General features: G+C 34.7%; 1 protein-coding gene across 1 annotated transcript in view; it reads right to left on the bottom strand.

The window, feature by feature from the left end:
• LOC118181428 (cell adhesion molecule Dscam1-like) overlaps positions 1-18,681 on the bottom strand; it is a 666,362-nt gene that overhangs the window by 576,011 nt on the left and 71,670 nt on the right. The window contains exon 2 of the mRNA XM_085823330.1: positions 17,621-17,920. Within this exon, the coding sequence (XP_085679456.1) occupies positions 17,621-17,920 (300 nt within the window). The remainder of the gene's footprint in view (positions 1-17,620; positions 17,921-18,681) is intronic.

Genomic DNA, 18,681 nt, shown 5'->3' with positions numbered 1-18,681 from the left:
GATGTCCTGAAAAGTGAAAAAGCGCATAATATAAAATTATTACTAATTCAGAAGTCAAACAAAAAAAATCAGCGTTAATTTACAAAATTTTCACAGGACTAGTTTCGATGGTTTTACCGAACCATCATCTTCAGCTGCAAAACCGTAAATGAACAAGATAGGAAATAATGTTTAGATAAGATAAGAAAGCCTGGACAAGAATAAGCAAGTGGCGCCATCTGTTGGCGAAACCAGAACTAAAACATAATTTCTCTAAAAGCCGAAGGCAAATTTGGATTGGAATTAGGATCGTTAACTAGAACAGAAAGATTTTTATGAATGTGAAATGCCTCTAGAAAATCCAGTTCTCCAATGGAAGATGTTTTTTGAATAATTTTGGCAGCAGAAAAATTGAAAGTGTGATTTTCGGACCAACAATGTTGAGCAACAGAAGACTTCTGTGTTTCCTTTTTTCTAACATATGCCTCATGTTCTTTGACGCGAAATTTTAAGGCTCTCTTAGTTTGGCCAATGTAAATTAAACCGCACTGGCAAGGAATCCTATAAATACCCCAGGAATTCATATCCGGAATGGGGTCCTTGAGTATAGAAGTTGGAATTTTATTGATGGGAGAGTAAACAACCCGAAAGTTAAATTTCTGCAAAATATGTGCAACTTTATAGCTAATTGATGGAAAGAAGGGAATGACAACAGAATTTTTATAATCTCCTAAAATAAGAGTGTGGCTTTTAGTGTGTTGAGATGAGAATTTTTTAACTGCTTGATTAATAATGTTGGGTGAAAAGCCCCTGTCAATAGCTATTGCTTTTAAATAATTTAGTTCTTCATCAAGGCCTAGTTTGGAGGAGCAAACTTGAAGAGCACGGAAAACATAGGAATAAAATGAAGCTAACTTTTGTTTAGTCGGATGACATGATTTAAAGTGTGGTGGAAGGCAAACCGATGAAGGTTTACGGTAAACTGTAGTACTGAAGTTGGATGTGTTACGTGTGACCAGAATGTCGAGAAACGGAAGAGAATTGCAAGTCTCAAGTTCAAAAGTGAACTGAATAGCAGGATCAATAGAATTCATTGTTGAAAGAACTCTATTTAAATCATCTTTATTACCTTCAAACAGGGTAAAAGTATCGTCTACGTAGCGGAACCATGTCGGGAAGTTTAAAGTTTCAAACAATTTTGATTCATAATAATGCATGTAGATATCAGCCAGGATGGGACTGAGGGGGCTTCCCATGGCTAATCCCTCAGTTTGCTTGTAATATTTATTTTGGAAAACAAAATGTGTTTGTTTCAAACAGAGTTGAGTGAGAGAAATTAGCTCATCAATTTCGATGCAAGAGAAATGAAATTCGCGAAGTCTGGTTTCTAGACATCTTAATGCATCCTCCACTGGGACATTGGTGAATAATGATTTTACATCAAAAGAAACCATGAGTAAATTACGAGGAGAAATGTTTTTAACCTTTTTTACAAACTCTATTGAATTTTTTATGGTGTAAATGTTATTGTCTAATAGAGTGTAAAATCTAGAAACTAAATATTTAGCTAATGGATACGAGGCAGTACCTAAATTTGATACAATAGGGCGGAAAGGAATACCACTTTTATGAATTTTGGGAAGAGCATATAATCTGGCACAATTCGCAACAGATGGGATAAGCGAATGTTTTAAGTTGCTTGAAATGATTTGCGAAGATTTGATCGCAGTTTTTATTTTGGATAAGTCCGAAGGTGAAGGATCTTTAGGGATCGGATTATATGGTCCTTCGTTTAAGAGTTTAGTGACACCATCGATGTAAGTGTTCTTATCCATGACGACTATCTGGCCACCTTTGTCGGCCTTTGAAATGACAATATCCGGGTTAGAATGAATCTCGCGCATTGTAGCTCTTTCTCTCGCAGTTAGATTTGGTTTCAAAGGTTTATTATTGAATTTCACATTATGAGCGATAAGATGCCTAATCATTTCTTTCTGTGAATCTGAAACTTTACTGAACTTGAAAGCTTTTTCGATAGGAGCCAAAATCTTTGGAATCGGGGGTTTACAGGTTTGTGAGAAGTTAAAATTATATTTTAGAATTCTCTCTTGTTCTTCTGAAAGACTAACATTAGAAATATTAACTATTGGCTTGATGTTTACAATGGGAAGATTTTTTGAACTACTTGAACTGGAAGACTGTAAAAGAAGTTTTTCGAATTTAACTGCAAGGGTGTTTTTATGACGGTTAACTGCATTCTCCGTTCTAGACCAAGACCTTTGTTCAAGGGCAGTGAATTTTGGATATGTTTTAGCGAGTTCCAGATGAAGCTTATAGAGTTCACGTTCAATTTTGGACAATTGTTGACGTGTATCCCTTATCACGGACCGAAGTAAGGCAAGTTTGCAATTTAACAGAATTCTTGAAACGCGACTCGAAGGTTTTTGATTAGATTTGATTTGAATAAAATTGGGGATCAATTTTTTACATTTACATTTAAGTAAAAAGTCAAGATGATTCAGGAATTTTTGCCGTTTCAGGCGTAATTTAGTGAAACGATTAACGGATGAAGGCATGATAAACAATGCAGAAAATCAAACTAAATTAACTGAGGAATAATAAAGTACACACAAAATAGCAGAAAAATCCCTCACTGAAATGAATAGAAAAGAAAATGTTTGTAAGCAAAATGCATGAAATCAGACAAGCAAAGCACAATATCCAAATGTACAAAACATAAACATAACTTGAAAATTGCAAAAATGTACTCACTCATTGTAGGAGTTTCGGTGAGTACATTTTTGCAATTTTCAAGTTATGTTTATGTTTTGTACATTTGGATATTGTGCTTTGCTTGTCTGATTTCATGCATTTTGCTTACAAACATTTTCTTTTCTATTCATTTCAGTGAGGGATTTTTCTGCTATTTTGTGTGTACTTTATTATTCCTCAGTTAATTTAGTTTGATTTTCTGCATTGTTTATCATGCCTTCATCCGTTAATCGTTTCACTAAATTACGCCTGAAACGGCAAAAATTCCTGAATCATCTTGACTTTTTACTTAAATGTAAATGTAAAAAATTGATCCCCAATTTTATTCAAATCAAATCTAATCAAAAACCTTCGAGTCGCGTTTCAAGAATTCTGTTAAATTGCAAACTTGCCTTACTTCGGTCCGTGATAAGGGATACACGTCAACAATTGTCCAAAATTGAACGTGAACTCTATAAGCTTCATCTGGAACTCGCTAAAACATATCCAAAATTCACTGCCCTTGAACAAAGGTCTTGGTCTAGAACGGAGAATGCAGTTAACCGTCATAAAAACACCCTTGCAGTTAAATTCGAAAAACTTCTTTTACAGTCTTCCAGTTCAAGTAGTTCAAAAAATCTTCCCATTGTAAACATCAAGCCAATAGTTAATATTTCTAATGTTAGTCTTTCAGAAGAACAAGAGAGAATTCTAAAATATAATTTTAACTTCTCACAAACCTGTAAACCCCCGATTCCAAAGATTTTGGCTCCTATCGAAAAAGCTTTCAAGTTCAGTAAAGTTTCAGATTCACAGAAAGAAATGATTAGGCATCTTATCGCTCATAATGTGAAATTCAATAATAAACCTTTGAAACCAAATCTAACTGCGAGAGAAAGAGCTACAATGCGCGAGATTCATTCTAACCCGGATATTGTCATTTCAAAGGCCGACAAAGGTGGCCAGATAGTCGTCATGGATAAGAACACTTACATCGATGGTGTCACTAAACTCTTAAACGAAGGACCATATAATCCGATCCCTAAAGATCCTTCACCTTCGGACTTATCCAAAATAAAAACTGCGATCAAATCTTCGCAAATCATTTCAAGCAACTTAAAACATTCGCTTATCCCATCTGTTGCGAATTGTGCCAGATTATATGCTCTTCCCAAAATTCATAAAAGTGGTATTCCTTTCCGCCCTATTGTATCAAATTTAGGTACTGCCTCGTATCCATTAGCTAAATATTTAGTTTCTAGATTTTACACTCTATTAGACAATAACATTTACACCATAAAAAATTCAATAGAGTTTGTAAAAAAGGTTAAAAACATTTCTCCTCGTAATTTACTCATGGTTTCTTTTGATGTAAAATCATTATTCACCAATGTCCCAGTGGAGGGTGCATTAAGATGTCTAGAAACCAGACTTCGCAAATTTCATTTCTCTTGCATCGAAATTGATGAGCTAATTTCTCTCACTCAACTCTGTTTGAAACAAACACATTTTGTTTTCCAAAATAAATATTACAAGCAAACTGAGGGATTAGCCATGGGAAGCCCCCTCAGTCCCATCCTGGCTGATATCTACATGCATTATTATGAATCAAAATTGTTTGAAACTTTAAACTTCCCGACATGGTTCCGCTACGTAGACGATACTTTTACCCTGTTTGAAGGTAATAAAGATGATTTAAATAGAGTTCTTTCAACAATGAATTCTATTGATCCTGCTATTCAGTTCACTTTTGAACTTGAGACTTGCAATTCTCTTCCGTTTCTCGACATTCTGGTCACACGTAACACATCCAACTTCAGTACTACAGTTTACCGTAAACCTTCATCGGTTTGCCTTCCACCACACTTTAAATCATGTCATCCGACTAAACAAAAGTTAGCTTCATTTTATTCCTATGTTTTCCGTGCTCTTCAAGTTTGCTCCTCCAAACTAGGCCTTGATGAAGAACTAAATTATTTAAAAGCAATAGCTATTGACAGGGGCTTTTCACCCAACATTATTAATCAAGCAGTTAAAAAATTCTCATCTCAACACACTAAAAGCCACACTCTTATTTTAGGAGATTATAAAAATTTTGTTGTCATTCCCTTCTTTCCATCAATTAGCTATAAAGTTGCACATATTTTGCAGAAATTTAACTTTCGGGTTGTTTACTCTCCCATCAATAAAATTCCAACTTCTATACTCAAGGACCCCATTCCGGATATGAATTCCTGGGGTATTTATAGGATTCCTTGCCAGTGCGGTTTAATTTACATTGGCCAAACTAAGAGAGCCTTAAAATTTCGCGTCAAAGAACATGAGGCATATGTTAGAAAAAAGGAAACACAGAAGTCTTCTGTTGCTCAACATTGTTGGTCCGAAAATCACACTTTCAATTTTTCTGCTGCCAAAATTATTCAAAAAACATCTTCCATTGGAGAACTGGATTTTCTAGAGGCATTTCACATTCATAAAAATCTTTCTGTTCTAGTTAACGATCCTAATTCCAATCCAAATTTGCCTTCGGCTTTTAGAGAAATTATGTTTTAGTTCTGGTTTCGCCAACAGATGGCGCCACTTGCTTATTCTTGTCCAGGCTTTCTTATCTTATCTAAACATTATTTCCTATCTTGTTCATTTACGGTTTTGCAGCTGAAGATGATGGTTCGGTAAAACCATCGAAACTAGTCCTGTGAAAATTTTGTAAATTAACGCTGATTTTTTTTGTTTGACTTCTGAATTAGTATTTATTCGGCGTGTTATTGTGTCTTAATTATAAAATTATTACACAAAATAATATTTAACGATGTGGGCGACAGAAATAATCGAAAAAGGTTAAGACAATTTAGTGGTTTCTCTTTAGAAGAGAATAGTAAAGAACTTAATGAAAAACTCGAAAAAATCAAACAAGATTTTCAGGCTTATGAATTAATTTCCATTGCCAATGTTTTATGCATTGATAGCTCTGGCGCACAAGATGACTTAGCAACCCGAATTGTTTCTTATCTGAATAATTTAGAATTGCTTAAAAATAATGTAATTTTAGAAGAAAGTGAAAACGAAAATGATTTAGAGGGTGTGGATGGTGGGAATAAAAATGAAGTAGATGATAATGTTCGAGATGAAACGAAACTAAGAAACAATTCTGGTGCCACAGTGAGACAACTTCCTTCCCAATGTGCTAATGATAATATTCTTAGTACAATTGAAAACAAGTCGAATGTATTTCATAACTGTAGTATAAATGTTACTATTGAAGACATCAAATCTTTTGTTGCTCAATTTGATGGCCAAAGCCACGAAAATGTCAGTAGTTGGGTCGAAAGTTTTGAAGATGCAGCTACCATTCTTCAGTTAAATGATTTACAAAAACTGATTTTTGCTAAACGCCTGATGACAGGCAAAGCAAAACTATTTGTTCTTAGTGAACCAAAGTTGAACTCATGGCAAATTTTTAAGAATGCTATTCTTGATGAATTCCGGTACAGCTGCAATTCGGCCGAACTGCATGAGTTATTATCAAAACAAAAAATGAAGAGCAATGAAACATTTGATGTGTATTTTTTAAATATGAAAAGAATTGCTAAAAATGGTCAAATTGAAGATGTTGCTTTACTACGATATGTTATAGATGGTATACCAGGCTCCGCGTTTAAAAAATCTTGCTTGTATGGGTCACAAACATTAACTGATTTTAAGAACAAATTGAAGCTTTATCAACAGATATGTGATGATGAAGAAAAGTCGCGAACGTCAAAAACAAAATCTGAAAGTAAACAAAAAATTGAATCTGGGCATAAATATGACTCAAAAAATTCTGTTAACCAAACAAAGCGTAACGTAATTGATAGTCGAGGAACAATTCCTGAAATTAAACGCAATACAACCTGTTTCAACTGCGGTGAAAGCGGTCATATTTCCAAACAATGTGTTCATAAAGATAAGGGAGTCAAGTGTTTTAAATGTAAAGAATTTGGGCACCGAAGTTTCGAATGCTCAAATACGAATTCGAAACCAGAAGTATCAACCGTGAATAATATTGATGTAGTCTCGAAGTTGACCAAAGAAGTAAAAATTAATGATGTATATGTAACCGCGTTAATAGACACAGGAAGTCAAACTACTTTGTTATGTAGATCGACTTTTGATAAACAGAATATCGAAGGCCTCGTGCCCGTAAGTTCAACGCTGAGTGGGTTCGGTAAATGTCAAGTAAAACCTCTAGGTTTCTTTAAAGGTAATATTAAAATTAATGATTTCCAGTGTACTGCAGATATTTGTGTTGTAGACAACAATGTAATGACACATGAAGCCATTTTAGGCTTAAACGTAATATTAAAAGGTGAAATATTAATAAATGAAAATGGGGTTACCATAAAAAGTAAGTCACAGAGTGTAGAGAAAGTAAATATTATATCTGTTTTACCTGTTGACCTAGCTAGTAACGAAGACGAAATAAACATTGCACCTAGTGTTCCAAACTACTTTAAAGAGACTGTTCAACAGTTAGTTTCGAACTATATGCCATGTAAGACCAAATCTACGGACATACAGTTAAAACTTTTCGTTAAAAATAACGAACCAGTATCGCATCAACCGCGTAGATTACCGTTTGCGGAAAAGAAAATTGTTGAAACCCAAATATCCGAGTGGCTAAAGTCAGGAATTATAGAACAGAGTTCTTCGGAATATTCCAGCCCATTGGTCATCGTTAAAAAGAAAGACGGGACACCAAGAGTTTGCGTTGATTATCGTCGTTTAAACAAAGTTGTCGTAAAGGATAGATTTCCCCTTCCCCTGATTGAGGATATCCTAGACCGCCTTCAAGAAGCACGTGTTTTCAGCACTATTGATCTCAAAAATGGCTTTTTTCACGTGGACGTCGAAAAGGAAAGTCGGAAGTACACATCATTTGTTACGCATGAAGGACAGTACCAGTTTTTGAAAGTGCCGTTTGGACTCTGTAACTCACCAGCTGTATTCCAGAGATTCATAAATACCATTTTCCGACCGTTAGTTAACGATGGCATCGTTTTGCCGTACATGGACGATATCATCATTTTGGCCGCCTCATACGAAGAGGGAATCGAGAGGCTGAGTCAAGTTTTAAATCTAGCGAGTGAATACGGATTGGAAATAAATTTTAAAAAATCCCAATTCTTAAAGAAACGAATTGACTTTTTAGGTCATGTCATAGAAGAGGGTAAAATTTTCCCATCCACCTTGAAGACGCAAGCTGTTATAAATTTCCCTGAACCATCTAATTTAAAACAGATCCAAAGTTTTCTTGGGCTGACAGGGTATTTCAGAAAATTTATTAATAAATACTCTATAATTGCCAAGCCACTTAGCGACCTGCTAAAAAAAGGTAATAAGTTCGAATTCGGTGAAGAACAAAAGATCGCATTCAATCGTTTGAAATCAGCGCTAGCTGAGAAGCCTGTACTTGCAATTTATAACCTTAATTATGAAACCGAACTACACACAGACGCCAGTATAGAAGGATATGGGGCGATTCTAATGCAGAAACCTCCAGGTGATAGCAGTTTTCACCCCACTTATTTTATGAGTAGGAAAACCTCTGATGCAGAGAAAAAATACTCAAGTTACGAGTTGGAGGTCCTCGCGATCGTAGAAGCACTGAAAAGGTTCCGTGTTTACCTTTTGGGAATTTCATTTAAGATAGTGACGGACTGTTCAGCATTTCAACGGACGATGGAAAAAAGAGATTTAGCGACGCGTGTTGCTCGTTGGGCTCTGTTGTTACAAGAATTCGATTATGTTATAGAGCATCGTAAAGGTGTTAGAATGCCACATGTAGATGCTCTAAGTAGAGCTCCTGTAAACGTCTTATGCATTTCTATTGAAAATATCTTACCTAAATTAAAACTTGCTCAAGAAAATGACACTGAAATAAAAACCATTAAGGAATTATTGAAAACCTCAAGTTATGAAAATTATTGTAATAGAAATGGCGTACTATACAAGTTTATTGACGGTAAAGAATTGATAGTCGTGCCGGAAAGTATGCAGACTGAAATCATAAAAGATGCTCACGAGAAAGGGCACACCGGTATCAAACATACAGAGAAACACCTGGATGAATACTATTTCACTCCCAAACTTCGGCAGAAGATAGAAAACGTTATCGCGAATTGCGTTCATTACATCTTAATAAATCGCAAAGCAGGGAAAAAGGAAGGATTTTTACATCCGCGATTCAAGGAGGACATTCCGTTGCATACTTATCATATAGATCACTTGGGTCCTCTGGAAAGTACCCATAAAAACTACAAGCACCTATTAGTAGTGGTCGACGCCTTTACTAAATTTACTTGGATTTATCCAACAAAATCTACGACCTCAGCCGAGGTGATAGCGAAGTTAGAGAATCAGAAGGCCATTTTTGGAAGCCCTTGTCAGATCATTTCTGATAGAGGAACGGCTTTCACATCCAGTGAGTTTTCTGACTACTGTGCTAAAGAAGATATTAAACATCATCTAATCACCACAGGCCTGCCGAGAGAAAATGGACAAGTCGAACGAATCAACCAAGTCATTATATCAGTATTAGCGAAACTGTCCTTAAAAAAACCAACCGAATGGTATAAACACACACACGAAGTTCAGAGGACGCTTAACTCAACATATCAAAGAAGCATTAACACCACTCCGTTCGAATTACTCTTCGGTACTAAAATAAACAGTAAGGGCACCGATCAGCTCAAAGAGCTGATAGAAAGTGAGTTTCAATCTCAATTCGAGTCTCAAAGAGAAGAATTACGAAAGCAAGCCAAGAGGCAAATTTTCCAAGTCCAACAGGAAAATAAAAAGACATATAATGCCAAAAGAAGACAAGCACAGCCGTACAAAGTTGGTGACTTAGTGGCAATCAAAAGGACTCAATTCGGACCACACTTAAAATTAAGAGCGAAGTATTTTGGACCTTATAAGATCACGAAAGTTAAGGGTGGCAACACGTATGACGTAATAAAGGAAGGATGCCATGAGGGTCCCATATGCACCACCACATGTGCCGAATTCCTCAAGAAATGGACGGCACCTTAAAATTTTTCACGAATACTTATTTCTGTTATTGTATATTCTTGCTTGTTGCTTTGTTTTTTTGTTTGTATTTTGCAGTGTCCTGGAGGGCCAGTCCACCCTCGGATGGCCGAAATGTAGTGCCGATCGCTTGGAGCTGTGATGAAAACCAGATGCCGTGACGTCATTCTCTCTACGAGCTGCGAAGGCGCCAAGCAAAAATTAGGGGAATTACCGTTTTGAGATGATAGACGATTGAAGTGAAAGCAGAGACGCTGCTTCTGTTCAAAAAGAACTTTGACGAATCATTACTTGTTTAATTCTCTTAAATGTTAAATTTATGTAATAATCGTTTGTCTAATTAAAATGTCTTTCGTTAATTAATTTGTTCATCGTTTAAAATCCCCACATATATATATATGTATGCAACATACATAGAATTATCAGTGGACTTATTTCCATGTGAGCATATATCTATGTGAGCTTTTTTCCGTGTGAGCATATTCCTAAGTGAGCATTTTTCCATGTGAGCTTTTTTCCGTGTGAGCATATTCCTAAGTGAACATTTTTCCATGTGAGCTTTTTTCTATGTGGGCATATTTCTGCATGAGCTTTTTTCCTGTGAGCATTTACACCTGTGAGTATTATTTCTGTGAGCATTTTTCCTGTGGGCCTTTTTCCTATGGTCATATTTCCGGTCACCACATATATGTGTGTGTGTGCATGTTAGATACTGCCGGTTGCAACAAAAGAGAGGATGTGCACAACTAGATGCTATAGCAGTACTATCTACAAAATTTGAACGTTCTATGTCTAATTATTTTTTGCGTTATGTGCGGTAAGTTCATGCTTGCACAGATACAAATGTAAGTTCAAAACAAATCTCTTCTAAATGTATTTTATATCTATTTTGGAACCCGTTTTAGAAAAGAGATGCTTTATTCTATGCACACGTATGGACGTCATACAAAAAATCGTCGAAGTCGATTACTAAACGGTTAAATGGGTTTTTCTTTTGAAATAAATATAATACACTGACATTTTTTGCGACTGCAATGCTTCCTTTACTTCTTACAAGGAAGTAAAAATTGTTACTGTAACGCTGTATGTACTGAGTATATATTGCGTTTGAACAGTTGTTGTTTTACATGTATCAAGGAGTTCTAAACCATTCTGTGTATAATCAAGCATATTCAATACAAATTATAGACAATTGCGTTAAATAAACCGAACTAAGGGTTTATTTCCTCTTTTGACACTCAGTGGCAGATCGTGGAAGTTAGATTGCGATTATCCAAGAACCACGAATTCATACTCTGCATTATTAAAGTCAATTGTTTGGACATTAATAACTTTGAGTTCTCTAAATTAAACAGGAGCTTACGTCTCCCGTTTCGCACTGACACACTGACAATTTCGTAACAATGCTAACCAAATCTCATTAAAGCGGCATGATAAGAGACATTTAGACGCAAAGTGACCCAAACCAGTATTTTCAAGTTTTCCTTGCGTTTATTGACTGTTTATGAGAATGAAATATTCACTCGAAAAGAAAAATGGGTATATTTTCCCATTTATCTCTCGCGAATTAAATGCAGCTAAACTATCCTTATTTTTCTTAAATGATTTATTATGAATGCGTTTATTTGTTTAATTCGCTTTCGCACTGAAACTTCAACGTCAAACGTAATTACCACCTAATGATATAATACTGCTCACACACGTTGTGGCATTTATCTTTTATTCAAGTGATAAACAACAAATTAATAGTTAACTGTATAGCGAAATTCACGGAAGATATAAATAGTACTAATTAGAATCTCGCATGTACATTCATTTATGCATTAAATAAAACGTATGAAAGTTCATTTAGTTAAGTAAACCACAACACATATTTTTAAACGGAATGTATGTAAACAGAGAAATGAAAATAAGTGCAGATTAATTAAAACTATATTCGCAATGCTAGAAGGTAGAGGAAAGTTTCCCCCCAAAAATGTAGAAATGTAATAATGTAGTAAATATAGAAATTGGAGGAAAATAAGTGCTTCCAAGTCCGCAAAATCAAAATTGCTACAAGGGAAATGGAATAATTAAACGTTGGGATAAAGTATAAAATTTTATGTATTCTATATGTTTTATGTATAACATAAAGTACGACTTTCCTTAAAATTCGACTGAAATTCGATTTAAATGAAAGCTAAAATGCAATTATTAGCTGATGCAGTAAATATTTGACCATGTAGCCAATCAGTATCAATAAACAGTCGTTATAAGTATAAGGAAAAAGAAGCACCGTTAAATTTTATTTTTAGTAATCAAAAGTAGGTGAAAAGTGGTTACAGTCGAAAACATCGCAGACGGAAACGTCGCGGAGAACGCAAGGCGAAAATTTCGCTGTACAAAACATCGTGGGAAAAAGTAAGCGAAGAGAAAACATCGCAATTCTAAAAACATCGTAATAAAAATACCGTGATCAAAAATAAAGAGGTTCAAAAACTTCACACTTTAAAAACATCTTCGTCGAAAAGATCGCAGTAAAAAATAAAGTACCTACAAATCATCGCAGGACGGTAACATCGCACACATGCGTTTTTTAAATCCCATACTGACGTTCGTCATAACTAACAAATTGGAATCCAAAAAATTGATTGCACGCTATATATGAAAATGTTAACGACACTTTAAGAATAAACGGGAACAAAACAAAATATAAATTTCACCGAAACAACATTAGATTAACAAATGTGAAAAAGGTAATTTGATAATTAACTAACAATTTTTATAGAGGTAACCTCCTGCCGTTATTTATCTTCCTTTCTCTAAGCATTTTTAGACCGTATTCTTCATAAAATAGTTATCAGTAAACTTTTCTAAAAAAGATTAATTTATTAGTGACCTTTGTTAATTAACTATGTAAATTTAAAATTCTATTAAGTGCTATAAGTTTCATTAATTTTCTACTCATTTTCAATTTTTAAATGTTTTAGTTTCCCCCTTATTTTTTCAGTAAAAGTTTATTAGTTCATTCAAAAATATGAAGTATAGAATTAAAACAAACCGTTTTTCTTTCTTGCGCTTCCAGATCATTATGCGATCATGCATTTACAACTTTTAGAAACTGAAAGCGCATGTGTGTGATATTATCGTCATGTGATGATTTGTAGGTATTTTATTTTTTACCCCGATATTTTCGACCACGATGTCTTTAAACTGCGAAGTTTCTGAACCACTTTATTTTTGATTACGATATTTTGTACCACGATGTTTTAGAACTGCGATGTTTCCTCTTTGCTTTCTTTTCTCCCACACTATATTGTAACGCGATGTTTTCGCTTTGTGTTGTTTTCTCCGCGACGTTTTTGTCCGCAATTTTTTCGGCGGACACCGTGAGAAGTGAACCTGCTGTACACAGTGACAACGATTACACATTAGAGTGGAACAAAACATTTTTTGAAACTGATATTGCCTGAATTATTATATTGTTTTAAATGCGATATCAAATTTCATTCCAAAATACCTACACATTGAGGTCCCACACTTTAATAACTTTAATAACACTTTAAGTGAAAATGTGTACTGAACGTTTTAAAGTTTTAATGCTGTTTTCATGAATTGCTTTGCCAAAAACTCCGTTATTAGCTCGAGAAACTGCTCCCCATACCTAGTAAATATCAAGGTTAATGCCGAAATATGCTACAAGATGGCAGACCGGGTTCTAATTTGACTACTGGTTCTAGCTTGGGGTATGCAATCAAGGGGCTTCCATGATCTTTCAACGATATTTTATTGTTAATGAGTTGTTTGTCATTCATTGCTTATGATGGACTCAGATGATGTAGTGCATCTTTTTGTTATGGTTTTGGAACTCCAGTAGAACTTAAAGGTACAGTTTTACCACGTATGCTGATGAAATGATGCATTTCATTTGGGTCAGAAATGAGTTATTGTGGAAAGGGAACGAGAAAGAACCACCAGTGAAGGATAATACCGCCTGTCATACATATCCTGTAGAAACGACACATACTTATTTGTATGAAAATTTCAAACGCGTAATTTCAAGCAATCGTACACGTTTTTCTCTAAATTTGCATTTTTGCCTTTTTATTTATTTTAGTTGACACCCAGCTTAATCTTTTCTGTTAGTTCACTCACCTAATGACATTGAAGATATCAACAGATTATCTCTCTAACTAAATTAAGACCTTCACATAAAATTGAATAAGATGAAGTTTTGTTGAATAACTCTTCGTGGTTTTATATCCAAATTTAAACAGGTTTACCGCATTCACTCACATTCGCCTTTTTCTCCCTAGCTCTTTACAACAAGTTTCTGGAAAGTTTTAATTATTTAAATAACTTTCCACTCGTTTACAGAATTCAGAACGTTATCTACCGTAAATTCTAGAATAGATTTGTCCATGTAGTGATTGGTTAGTCTTACTAATTGATATGATCGAGAAATTTGGGTACATGAGCTCTGCTGATGAATTATTATAACAGTGACCAGCTTTAAAAAAATGGGGATATCAAATGTTCCATTTGACTGTAAAGATCATTGCATGGTGTAAGAAAAACTGAACGGTACAAACCACAGTGGACGATGCAGACAAAACTTCCAAGAGCATTTATTAATTTGAAGACTAGAATTTAGCAGTGCAATATAGTAAAAGAAGGAGATTCAATATACCGCAAGTCGAAAGAAAATATCTTGTTAGATAATGCAATGTTTATATTACAACGTATGTTGATTGGAACTTGTTTTTTTAACTAAATAATATTGTGATAGTTACCAGTATTTTGTTCATGAATACTTTTCATTTATATTTCTCTTACTGCAATCGAGTCAATCAAAAATTAATTATACACAAACATTTTCCCTCTCGACGTTCGCACCATAAATTTGGTAGAAAAAGAATGTAGGAAATGCGCGAGTAAATACTGTATTCGGTCTGCAGAATTGGAAAAATTCGGAAGTTATCTATAATCAGGCTAACGGCTTTGCAAGTGCAACTATCAAAACTTATGAATCTTAAAACAAAATATCTGGATTGACCATTAACTAAACTAATTGTACTAAAGATTTGCTTACTGCATTCGTCAAGAGGTAAGTAGATCCTAGGTTCTATCAACTTCCTCTCCTAAATTACCTGGTTGAGTCTGCGTGCAAAGAGTGATTAATGGAAAGGAGATTTTTCAAGTAAAGAGCTGAAAGTTTAACTTATATTGAAAGTTTTTGCGTGAGTTATGTATTTCCATAAACTTCTGCTTAAGAGTAAAATAAACCAAAGGCAAGATATGGCGCTGTTTATCCGATGCTTAAGTCTTTGTAGAAGGTAACCTAATTTCCATCATTTACTGCCCACCAGCGGCCGAGCGGTAAAGTCGTTGAACACTGGTAGTTCGGTCCGAGGTTCGAATCCCGCGAACGGGCTGGCTGCATGGGTGTTTTCGTGGTTTTCCCCATGTGTAACGTGTATACGAGCCGGTTCCCCTTAGAAAGTCCTCCACGAAGGCATTTCTCATCTTAGGCAGATAGCCCTAGTGTGCTTTGCCATAATTAAATACACCACACCATCATTTACTATAATAGATGATGTATTAATACAGCTCCTTTAACATTTTTCTTTCGGTTGGAAATTCTTAGATGTTTTTAGAATTTGTCTAAGCAATTCGTTCATTAGCAGTTTTAACCGCATATTGGTTATAGCTTGTTCTACTTTAGATATAAGAAGCGTAATAATATTTTTTGTTTATTAGGTTGAATAAATAAATTTTTAGTACTTCTACGTCTCACTGACATTCTAAAAACAGCTATTTTGTGACATTTACATTATTACAGGTAATATTTATTATAATTTTATACTTTTAACCTCATTGTTTTCATGTACCAAATTTATGAAAAGAAGGTGCAGTAACTTTCATGATACTAATGTAGTATTTAGACTTGAAATTGTCAAAATAAAATCGCATTAATTTAATTTGTTTTCGGTGATTTGTTTCAAATAAGTCAGCAGTTTTGTAAACATTTTACATTGATACAATATACGTTACTTTAAAGAAAACGTTTTCGCCCTTACCAGTCACCAAATAATAATACCAGTTTTACATATGAATATCCATTGAATCTGATACCCATAGCAACATACCAATGTTCCACGTCTTCGGTATTATTCATAAATACTGTTTACAGTTTTGTAACAGCCCGACTAGTATAGTGGTAAGCGTCGCTGACTGTCTTGCCGAAGGCCTGGGTTCGAATCCCGGAGAAGGCATAGTGGCTTGTAAATGTATAGTATGTGTGCGGCATAGAACTCTCTAAATATTCAGCGAGCCAAAATTCCTCTCGAAAAGTTGAGAAAGAGGAATGGGAGTCCCTCAAACCCCTTCCCACCCGGGATGATCTCCATCAAAATTGGGATCAGAACTGAGCTAAATCGCATTGTCACATGCAAGGTGTTCAAGACTGTTGCCAACGACAGGAATAAACTTGAGCTTATTGACACGAGGAATTTCGTGAGCTTGGGCTGAATATAGATCAAGAAAGTGAACATTAGTAACAACAATAACAGCTTTTAAAGTCATTGAATGGAAGGTAACTCATTAATATACATCATGTTCACAAAGGCTCTAACGCGAATATATTTTTGAAACCATTTAATCCCTGATCTATCCTTCTTACAAAAGTGTTTTAAATGACGTACGTATTAGTGCTTTGAATTTTGTAAAACATATTAACTCCACCATTTTGTACAATTCATAGAAAAAGAAGCTGCCAGAGCTTCGAACAGGTTGGACTTCTGCCTGTTGGTCCGCGGGAGGTATTTTATTTCCCTCATACCACCCAAGGATAAACCTATGGAGGCATTCCCCGATCCGTCACCTGATTCTAAATCCATTTTTAAGTTTGTCAATAAAGACATCCATTAGTGAGCGACGTTGACCCTTCTATCAAGATATTTTTGTTTTCCCTTCAATTCTAACTCTGGAACGGAGCTTCTGAATATGACTTATGCGTTGATAGTGACACTACTGAAATATAAATATCTTTTACATAACAAATCACTTTCAAAAACATCTCCTGCCGATGAGAAACATTTTAATCTTAGCTCATTCGATGGGAATTGTTTTATTAATATTATTCTCAGTTTCCTTCGCAACCCGTTTCATAAATTTGTTCCGTACGCATTATCGTTTACAAACACGACATCGATTTTTTATCACCCTTTATTATACTTTTAATTCGAATATTATTAAAAATAATCAAAGAATAAGTTATAAATCTAATTGCAGTATGCTATGTTTCGAATCAAATCAAACACATATGCTAACGAGGACATAACGCATTCAATTAAAGTATTGCATTTTATTGGAAATAATTTCGTTTTGCTGCGCAGATTACAGATCATATTAATTCCCTCTCTTTAAAATTCTTTACATTATGTTTCAAAGGTAAAAAAATGTTTACGTCCATTTTTAGCTCTTGTCAACCCTTTGAATGCGCACTTTCGGTGACTTAAATGCCCATTTCCGGTGTTTGCGTCTTTATGAAATCCTTAATATCTCAGTTTCTAATTAACGTAGAAACAAAAGCAGACCAGTTTTGGAAAGCTAAATACACAATCTATCCAATGAACGAATAAAAGGAAATTGCCATTTTATGCCAAAATTGGCCTTTTTAACGTGTTCAGATACCTTAAATACATACTTTTTGTATATCTGATATTAGCATTAAGCGATAAAAAGTTGTTTTTAATCCGAGAATGCTAATGCTTATTTCAAGGTTCTTTCAAAAATTAAATTCATTGTATGCATTGAAGCCAGAATATGAAATAAATCTTACCAGCTCTAACACGAACTTCTCTGCTTCCTAATTTTCCAGCAACATTAGCCGCAACACATCTGTAAACAGCATCATGAACCTCTCTTCTGTACTGTAGCGGGGAGAATGGAGAGAATACCATAGATCCATCAGAACGCAACTGTTGCAGCCCAGGTATTCCTCTCACCGCAGATCCATTTTTGGTCTCCCACCAAGTATCTGGTGTTGGCTGCCCTTTAGCAGCGCATCGTAGAACAGCTCCTGTTGAATTGTCAAAATCGATCCTCGGAGGTGGTTCATACTCAAACATAGGTCCTCGAACTATAAAGGAAAAATATTTTACAATCTTACAGGGTTCAAATTTCATTGAAAATAATTAATTATATAAAAAATATCAAAATATGTAATGAACGAAATTTAAAATATTATTTATCGAATATATACTCCCCACTTCTCGAAATTACTGGAAGACATAGACAGTCTATATATCTAGTACAAGTTACATATAAGGGCCGAATACGGTTACAGTTACATATAAGGATCAATTACAATTATTCAGTTGCAGTACCAGTTACAATTAACAATGTTACAAGGAACTGACCAAAATGTCGTCAAATTGTCGCAAAGTTTGGCGATATAAATCATTCGCCAAACTTGTCTGTATCTCGCAAATTTAGAGAGATAGCCATTGATATCAATGTTAAGTAGACTTGCCACTGTAATCTTATTTTTCCGGCAAAGCTTGCAATTTAGTAAAGCCGTTCATGTTATATTCTATAAAATTTGTAATAATACATTTCAACTTGGTTTGCATAAGATTAAAATATTATAACAGAGAAATCTTATATGCCAAATATTTCATAAAGATGAAAAAGAAGAAGAAAAAACAACTGTAATTAAAGAGCATTTATATTCAGCTTATGCAGCGTAATTTAACGTTAAGGCGAGACTGCCAAACCTTTTACAATGAATTTTAAAAGTAATTTATCTACATAAATTATTTTACACTTATTGTAATTTCCTTTATGTTTATTTCGAACTTACTAAAAAACTAATAAACTAAAGTCTTCCAAAAAGAGGGG

This window comes from Stegodyphus dumicola, chromosome 9 (assembly GCF_044657685.1).
Source record: "Stegodyphus dumicola isolate Sdum_Otavi_A_Nest chromosome 9, ASM4465768v1".
Classification (NCBI taxonomy): domain Eukaryota; kingdom Metazoa; phylum Arthropoda; class Arachnida; order Araneae; family Eresidae; genus Stegodyphus; species Stegodyphus dumicola.
This window is presented reverse-complemented; position numbering and strand designations above follow the sequence as displayed.